At 46.3% G+C, this 9001-nt stretch overlaps 1 protein-coding gene across 1 annotated transcript; it reads left to right on the plus strand.

Moving 5' to 3' along the window:
- Positions 1 to 2764: 2764 nt before the first annotated feature.
- Positions 2765 to 8286, plus strand: LOC137324362 (endonuclease domain-containing 1 protein-like). The gene is made up of 2 exons (XM_067988576.1): positions 2765 to 3534; positions 5160 to 8286. The coding sequence occupies exons 1-2, from the start codon at positions 3235 to 3237 to the stop codon at positions 6249 to 6251; spliced, it is 1392 nt and encodes a 463-aa protein (XP_067844677.1). The 5' UTR covers positions 2765 to 3234; the 3' UTR covers positions 6252 to 8286.
- The last annotated feature ends 715 nt before the right edge of the window (positions 8287 to 9001 follow it).

Consider the following 9001-nt stretch of genomic DNA (forward strand, 5'->3'; position numbering starts at 1 on the left):
ATCCATATGCGCTTGTGTGTGTGTGTGTGTGTGTGTAGGGTGGGGGAGATGAGGGGAGTGTTGGGTTACTGGTCAAAGATCAGGAGTGCTAAAGCCAGTTGTTCCACCCAAACTATGGCTGTGATCAGCTAATTCAGCACAAACCAGAGACACTCCTCCTCTGCATGGTTCAGCCACTCACTTGATAAACGCACTCTCTTGTGCAACCCCCTCTCTTCACCCCACCATTGGCAGCCATGCCTTCAATCATCTAGATCCCACTTCCCAAAATTCCCTCCTTAAACCCCTCCACCCCTCCATCTCCCCCTCTTCCTTTGAGACCCACCGTATAACTGACCTCTCCTTCCACACTGTTGGTCAGCCCTCCTAATCTCTCCTTCATTGGATCGGCAACCGTTTCTCCCCATACATCTCTGTGAAGCCCCTCGGGGCATTCTTCCTCGTCAACAATAACTTGCATTTATATAGCGCCTTTAACATAGTTAAATGTCTGAAGGGGCTTTGTAGGAGTGTTATTAGACAAAAATTAACACCGAGCCAAAGAAGGAGATATTAGGACAGGTGAGCAAAAGCTTGGTCAAAGAGTTAGGCTTTAAGGAGCATGTAAAAGGAGGAGAGAGAGGTAGAGAGGCGGGAGAGGATTACGGAGGGAATTCCCGAGCTTAGGGCCTAGGCAGCTGCGGGCATGGCCGCCATTGGTGGGGTGAAGGGAGTGGGGGATGCACAAGAGGGCAGAATTGGAGGAACGCCGAGTTCTCAGAGGGCTGGAGGAAGTCACAGAGATAGGGAGGGGTGAGGCTATGGAGGGATTTAAACATGAGGATGAGAATTTTAAAATCGAGCTGTTGCTTGACCGGTGGCCAATGTCGGTCAGCGAGCACAGGGGTCATGCATGAACGGGTTTTGGTGCGAGTTAGGATACAGGCAGCAGAGATTTGGATAAAGGAGTTATATAAATGCAAGTTGTTGACCCTGAACGTGTCTTCTAAACAATAATAATTAAAGTGCAACAGAAAAAAAACTTTGAATGCTGGAAATCTGAAACAAAATACTAGAAACATACTGCAGAGCATCCAGCACCTGTAAAGAGAAAGGACAATAATATAACGAGTTTTAAGGGGTTGGTTGGCATTCTATTTGACCCTGAGATGAGCTTCCGACCACATTTCTGCTCCATCAACAAGGCCGCCTACTTCCACCTCTGTAACATCGCCCGTCTCCGCCCCTGCCTCAGCTCATCTGCTGCTGAAACCCTCATCCATGCCTCTGTTACCTCCAGATTGGACTATTCCAATGCTCTCCTGGCCGGCCCCCCATCTTTCACCCTCCATAAACTTGAATTCATCCAAATCTCAGCAGCCCGTATCGTAACTCGCACCAAGTCCTGTTCTCCAATCACCCCCATGGTCACTGACCTACATTGACTCCCGGTCTGGGAATGCCTCGATTTTAAAATTCTCATCCTTGTTTTCAAATCCCTCCATGGCCTCGCCCTTCCCTATCTCTGTAACCTCCTCCAACCCTACAACCCTCCGAAATCTCTGTGCTCCTCCAATTCTGGCCTCTTGCGCATCCCTGATTTTAATCGCTCCACCATCGGTGGCCTTGCCTTCAGCTGCCTAGGTCCTAAGCTCTGGAATTCCCTCCCTAAACCTCTCCGCCTCTCTCTCCTCCTTTAAGACACTCCTTAAAACCTACTTCTTTGATCAAGCTTTTGGTCACCTGTCCTAATAATTCCTTATGTGGCTCGGTGTCAAATTTTGTTTGGTAATCGCTCCTGTGAAGCGCCTTGGGACGTTTTACTACGTTAACGGCGCTATATAAATGCAAGTTGTTGGCATTTCAATCAGCCATGAGATTCGTCTGTTCTATCTGAGCACAGACGGAGCTGAGTCTCACCGTTGACTGTTTTGCTGCCTTGACTCTGGGAGACTGGAGCTTTTAGCTGTTGATGTACAAGTTCACGACCCAAATCCCACCTGGCAGATTCCTGCATGATTAATTTCATACACCTGGCAGCATGAACCACTACGTGTGTTGAATGGGATAACGCTGCTGTGAAGGGACATTTTACAAAACCCTGGTTAGACCGCACCTGGAGTACTGTGAGCAGTTCTGGGCACCGCACCTTCGGAAGGACATATTGGCCTTGGAGGGAGTGCAGCGTAGGTTTACTGGAATGATACCCGGACTTCAAGGGTTAAGTTACGAGGAGAGATTACACAAATTGAGGTTGTATTCTCTAGAGTTTCGAAGGTTAAGGGGTGATCTGATCGAAGTTTATAAGATATTAAGGGGAACAGATAGGGTGGATAGAGAGAAACTATTTCCGCTGGTTGGGGATTCTAGGACTATGGGGCACAGTCTAAAAATTAGAGCCAGACTTTTCAGGAGTGAGATTAGAAAACATTTCTACACACAAAGGGTGGTAGAAGTTTGGAACTCTCTTCCGCAAATGGCAATTGATACTAGCTCAATTGCTAAATTTAAATCTGAGGTAGATTTTGCCAACCAAAGGTATTTAAGGGATATGGGCCAAAGGCAGGTATATGGAGTTAGATCACAGATCAGCCATGATCTTATCAAATGGCGGAGCGGGCTCGAGGGGCTGAATGGCCTACTCCTGTTCCTATGTTACTGCGCTAAAGGTGCTATATAAATGCAAGTTGTTGTTGTGAACTACAAGTCCCAGCAAACCTTGGAGTGTAACAAGTCTCCATATCAAGTTCAAGAGAGCATCCCTGAAACACTGAATGATGACATCCGGCGCAATGCAGTGCTTTTTTTGTACACTGGACGTCAGATCAGGATAACTGCACCTGACAGTGCTTAAAGGACCTGTACCGTGTCCAAACCTGAGACGAACTTAGATTCGAAGGTCATGTCTCTGCAGTGGGCGGTTGTTGCATTCTGCTGTCCCTGGGAATCTGCGGTTATGTTTATTGCCCCGGCCGGAAAATCTGGCAACAGAGCTCAATGATCGAGGAACGTCAAAGGGAAAGTCTGAGCTCTGAAAGGCGGTGTAGCAATGCCCAAAGGCGGACTCCAGCTACCAGGGAAACGGCGTCCCACTGGCTGAGGCATGCAACAACACTGAATGAGGCAGGTCAGACGCTGCACCAAGAACCCTCCTACCTACTCCTCGGGCAACTTAACCCAGCCCGAAGAACCTGACCGAGCCGCTCGCTTGCTCTTTTCACCGGGAGAGGAGCATCATTTCTGCCCAGCCTGAAGATGGGGGCGTGGAGTCTGCTCTTATTCCTGCTCTTGGCAGCCCCCGACCCCGGGGCAGTGCAGGGGAAAGTGGTCCCGGATTTCGATGAATGCAGCTGGTTCTTTCAGGGCAAGATCCCACCGCAGGATTTCGACGCTCAAAACTGGGTCAAAATCTGCCAGCAGTACAAGAACCACTATCACTACGGGACCCTGTACCGGACAGACCTGCGGATCCCGGTCTATTCCGCTTACAGGTATCCCTGCTCCATGGGCGTGAGTGAAGGTTACAGACCCAGTCCCTGGTTTCATGAACCGCAGGTAAGTGGTACCGGCTTGTCAGGACCATAATGTGGCCTGCCCATTTCTTAAAGGTGCAAAATGTAGGTTATTTTAGACTCGACCCAAGAATAGGGTTAAACATCACCTCTGGGTCACAAGACAATAAGGCGGTCAAAATAAATTAAAAATAATGAATGAGGGGTTTTGATAGAGTAAATAAGGTGAAATTGTTTCCATTGGCTGGAGGGTCGGTAATCAGAGGACACGGATTTAAGATAATTGGCAAAAGAACCAGAGGGGAGATGAGGAGAATTTTTTTTTTAGCACAGCAAGCTGTTACGATCTGGAATGCGCTGCCTGAAAGGGCGGTGGAAGCAGATTCAATAACGAGACGGATTTTTGCTGTAAAAATAACGGTGAGGCTAACAACGTTTAGTGTTATTTATGTGCAAATCGGACAGCAACTTCCGGCGACTGCACACGTGTGGTTAAACGCGGAAATCCGGAAGCCGCTGTACCAGATGCCCCGCTCCTCCAAAACCTGCACGGAAACGGCATCTCACCGTCCGACTCACCGTTCAAATATATTGAACCACGTGACGTTCCTGCACTTACCTCATTAAATATGGACTGATCTCACCAAAAAAAGTTAGGGCTTGTCCATTCCATTGTAAGCACCCTTTTAACAGCGTGGTAAGTCTTAATTACTGCCAAACAACCTCTCTGGCACTGAAAATTAACTTTTACCAGTGTGGAGTCTCCTTCCTTCAGTTATTAATTATTGTTGGACATTTAAAAATAAATTAAATAACATTTTTAAAAACTTTTTCTTTCAGTCTCTTTTATTTCTGTCTCTTAATCCAATTTTTCTTACTCTGTTTATTTCGCTTACTGTACCTGATTTGACAGTGAACTCACTATTGTAACTTACATTTCCTGGTTCAGACTCTACACTGCTCATTAACGATTGTTCAATCTGACTGGTTAAGGAGGCACACAGTTGCATGCCCTGTCCATACAGGTCCCAGATGCCCTGTAGAGGGTGCCACGTCGTTTGGCTGTTCCGTTGGCAGTAACTTGCCCTGCAAAACCCCATAGAAAGTCTATGGACGAGTGCCAGTCTGACATACAGGTTTGCCGCTCACTGCAAGATCCGGCCAATAACTTTCAAAAGGGAATTGGATAAATACTTGAAAAGGAATAATTTGCAGACTATGGGAAAAGAGCGGGGGAGTGGGACAAATAGGATAGCTCTTCCAAAGAGCCGGCACAGGCACAATGGGCCAAATGGCCTCCTTCCATGCTGTATGATTCTATGATTCTAAAATGTATTGATTTAAATAATGAGTGAATTAAAATAAATGAATTAATTAATTACATTGATGATTTATTCTGAAATGAATGAATGAAAGAAATGGTTATAATTTATTCAAACCAGTGTAAAGGGATCTGCATTGGGTGTGGACTGGATATTGAGTCCAGACCATTCCAGGATCCCACTGCTCCTGGACTTCTACTGCAGTGAGGTCTATGGGCACTGACTTATCTCTCGTCCCCAGTGTGGACCTGGCCGGGCATATAATGGCCCATTGGCCAGTCAGATTGCAAGTAAACACATTGTGAAGTTTGAATATTCCTCACACTTCGACCTATGTTGGTTTCAGATCGATGATCCGAATGCTTCGGATGAAATGGAGAGCTGCGGAGAGTCTCTCAGCGAGCTGCAGGCGGTGGACTCGGACTACTGGGGCTCGGGTTACGACCGGGGCCATCTCTACCCCTTCGCGCTGAATCATAAGGTGAGCGCCACAGGCACCTGCACCCTCACTAACGTGGTGCCCAAGAATCACGGGGCCAATGTCAAGTGGTACAATGAGGCGGAATCTGTGGCACGGAAGTTGGCGCAGATATGCCACAAGTCCGGCCGGTCGATGTACCTGGTGACAGGCGCTGCTAACTCCTCGGGGAAGACAGTGAACAACAGGGTCTCGGTGCCTGGACTAGTCTGGACGGCTCTTTGCTGTACCTTCCCACAGGATCAGAATAACGATCCCTGTCTAAATGCCAACATGGGGTCAGAGGAGGAGGATGTACCGACGCACGATAAAGACTTTTCTTTTGCATTCATGAAACAAATGGAATCAGAAGCAAAGGCAGAGCACCTGACGGTGAGGGAGGTGCAGGGCAGACTGGGAGTGGGCAAGATCTTTGACAGCTGCAGAGGAACAAATGCAGAAGATGAGGCAGAGACCTTCAAAGAGGTGGAAGAGCTGCTAGAGAATATTGTAACTACTACAGATGATCGGGAGATAGAAGAAGACAATTCCGCCCCGATGCCTGCAGAAGATAGCCAAACAGTCGATGGCGATGATTTGGCAATGGAACAATCAGATACACCACTGGATCCAGCCGGCGATGAGGCTGATGAGGGTGTTTGCCAATCTACCACCGCCAAGGCCTTGGCTCCTATTGGAATGATGATCAACCTGGTCGCCAATAGTGTGTCAGCCTTTGTCCGCGTCATCGCAGCTGTTCTCAACATTGTCCGAGTTCTGGCGGTAACAATTCTAAGAGTTCCTGCCAGAATTATCCACGACAGTGCCAGCTGCCTCATCATCATGGTCAAGTACCTAATTGGCACGGTGGCCGCAGTCCCCCAAGACCTCTTGAGTGTTGTGGTCAGCATTATATCGGACACTGCCGGTGCCATCTCATGGTCTGCCAGGTTGATCAAGTACCTTGTCAAAATTTTGTAATTCTTTTCCCAAGGCCCTCCTGGTGCTTTTTGAGGGGTTTGATTTCCATATAATACCAAATGTAGAGACCATTTGTCAATCAATCCCAACCTCCAGGGACCACCATAGACAACTAGTCCCACCCTCTGAGGATTCTGCTCCTAACCAATAAAAAAAATTCTACTCTGAACCCTTGCAGTATCTCAATAAGCTTGTCCCCAACCAGTTCAAAACTCCAGATAGTTCTGTCCTGGCCAATATTTATCCCTCAACCATCATCACTAAGACAGATTATCTGGTCATTATCACATTGCTGTTTGTGGGACCTTGCTGTGCGCAAATGGCTGCTACATTACAACAGTGACAGCACTTCAAAAGTACTTCATTGGCTTTAAAGCACATTGAGATATCCTGAGGTTGTGAAAGGCGCTATATAAATGCAAGTCTTTCCTTTCAGCCTTTAGGGTGCCAGGTCTCCTAGTATGGATGTGGAGATTATGGGATATCAATATTATAATAGAGTAGGAGAGGTTCTCTGAAGGCAATATTGTCTTTGTGGTTTCTTTTTCACATTGATTTGTGAAACCTATGCTTGTCAGTTGTCTAATGACCATTTAGTTTCTGTCCTTCTTGGGTGGGGAAGGCAGTTGGAGGTAAGCAGTTGGAGGTAAGCAGGATCCCTTTGGGTTAAGTTGGCTCCCAGATGACAGATCTGGTGATGAAAGTTCAGAATCAAGTCAAAGCCCTGTGGCAGACTCAGTAATCTGTTACCTGAGCCAGGTAGTTCTGATAGTACATCAAGGGCACTATTGAAGATTGACCAGTCGTCTTGGATCATTAATAGGACCCAGAGGGGGCTAGACTTGTCTCTGGGAGGTAGGATTCTTGCCACTCAGTTCCACATATCCCTACAAGCCTTTGCTCTAACAGGTAAGGTAATCCTAGCTGGAGAAACTGTGGTAATTTACCAGTGCTCTGTACTAACCAGCTTTGTGGTTTCGGCTGGTTAAACTCTAGCAGTGCCTCTGTGTACACAAGCCTGAAGCTTGGGTGTGTCAACTTGCACCTGAGCGCTCTGCAAACCCGCGACCACTAACACTTGGAAGGACAAGGACAACAGGTGCATGGCAACACCATCACCTCTAAGTTCCCCTCCAAGTCATACACCATTCTGACTTGGACATATATCGCTGTTCCTTCATCGTCACTGGGTCAAAATCCTGGAACTCCCCACCTAACAGCACTATGGGAGCACCTTCACTACACGAACTGCAAAGGTTTAAGAAGAAGGCCACCTTCTCAAGGGCAATTAGGGATAGGCAATAAATGCCAGCCTTGTTAGTGACGCCCGTATCCCAAGAATAACTATTTTAATAAGTAGGGTGTGTCCCCATAGGGAAAAAGTGTGCACTTCATATCAAGCAAACAGAAACTCTACAGGTGTAGGCTTCAATAGTTTGGGTCAGAGACTCTGAAACACGGTGGTGGATTTTAATGCACGTCAGGCACCTGGCTGACCACAAAGAATCACTTATGCGCATGAAACTTTGTAACTCAAATAGTTATGTTTAGAGTCAAGCATGGTTATAGCAGCTATTACCTTTACAATAACAAGTACAGGGCAGTGAATATATGGAGCAGACTGCCCAGGAGGAGGATAGTGCTGGCAAATTCAAGAGGGAGTGGGATGGATATTTGGCAGAGAAGGGGATTGAGGTGTATGGGATTTGTTGGAGTTTGGGACTGGTCAGATAGACCACAGTGATCTCTACTGCTCCTCTACCTGTCCATGATTCTTTGTCCTGTGAGGTCACTCTAACTGGAGTTCTGTATATTTTTTTTAAGGGGAAATGGAATTTTTGGGGGATTGTGCTGAGGTTTGTGCTGGAAAATTCTTCCCATTTTTTTTTGTACCCTGTGTCATCATGAAATGCTCCCAGATTAGGAATGGCAGATATGTAGGAGAAATGCTTAATTTATGAGTTATCTGTTTTATTGTAATGGGGCTACGGTGTCCAAACACATACAAAAAAATAAAGGTGTACTGATAAAGGAATTGCAATGGATGTTGTGTATATGGATTTTCAAAAGGTATCCAATAAGGTGCCACATAGGAGGTGTCACAAGTTTAATGTATTGGCTTAGATAATCTCTCAAGTACATTGGTGCTAGTCACTCCCATTAGGGCATCTTACCTTTAGGAGCGTACCCGTACTGCCCAATATCTAACTATATGATAGTGTAACCCAGGGATGTACCAATATTTGAGTCTTTCACTTGTGTGCTTCTTCAATCTCTGTGAAAGTGGACTGCACAAACATTTGGTGAGACAAGGTCAGATACAAATCATTGAGCTGCTTAATTTCACAGCAAGAGATAATATAGAGCGACAGTTATGATTGGATTCATTTAAATCAATCAGTACAACTTGTCTCTGTGTGATAATGAACATGGTACACTTCCCCACATCAGTGGGTTGCCATGCTTGACTTAAACATGTAACTTCTAATTATTCTCCTGCATCCTAACCTTCTTGCAGTCTTTGCTGAGCCTGACTGTTTTACAGCTTTCAGTTTAACAAAAACTGATTGACTTTGCAGCCTTATTGGACCAGGCTGTCTGCCTATGTCTCTGTCCATGTTTTTTTTATCCCGATCTGCTCACAGTCTGAAAGGATCAGAAACTTCCTAACACAATGATTGTGAAGTGTTAATCAATTGCCGAGACAGGCTAAACAATTCCTCATTGTTTACTATCTAAGGAGAAAACAA

The sequence above is a fragment of the Heptranchias perlo genome, chromosome 8, assembly GCF_035084215.1.
Source record: "Heptranchias perlo isolate sHepPer1 chromosome 8, sHepPer1.hap1, whole genome shotgun sequence".
NCBI classification, from domain to species: domain Eukaryota; kingdom Metazoa; phylum Chordata; class Chondrichthyes; order Hexanchiformes; family Hexanchidae; genus Heptranchias; species Heptranchias perlo.

Excerpts from the sequence above, each read along its gene's own strand:
- LOC137324362 (XM_067988576.1), top strand. The coding sequence starts at position 3,235 with ATGGGGGCGTGGAGTCTGCTCTTATTCCTGCTCTTGGCAGCCCCCGAC. Across the intron at positions 3,535-5,159 it reads CCTGGTTTCATGAACCGCAG|ATCGATGATCCGAATGCTTC; the intron begins GTAAGTGGTACC and ends TGTTGGTTTCAG.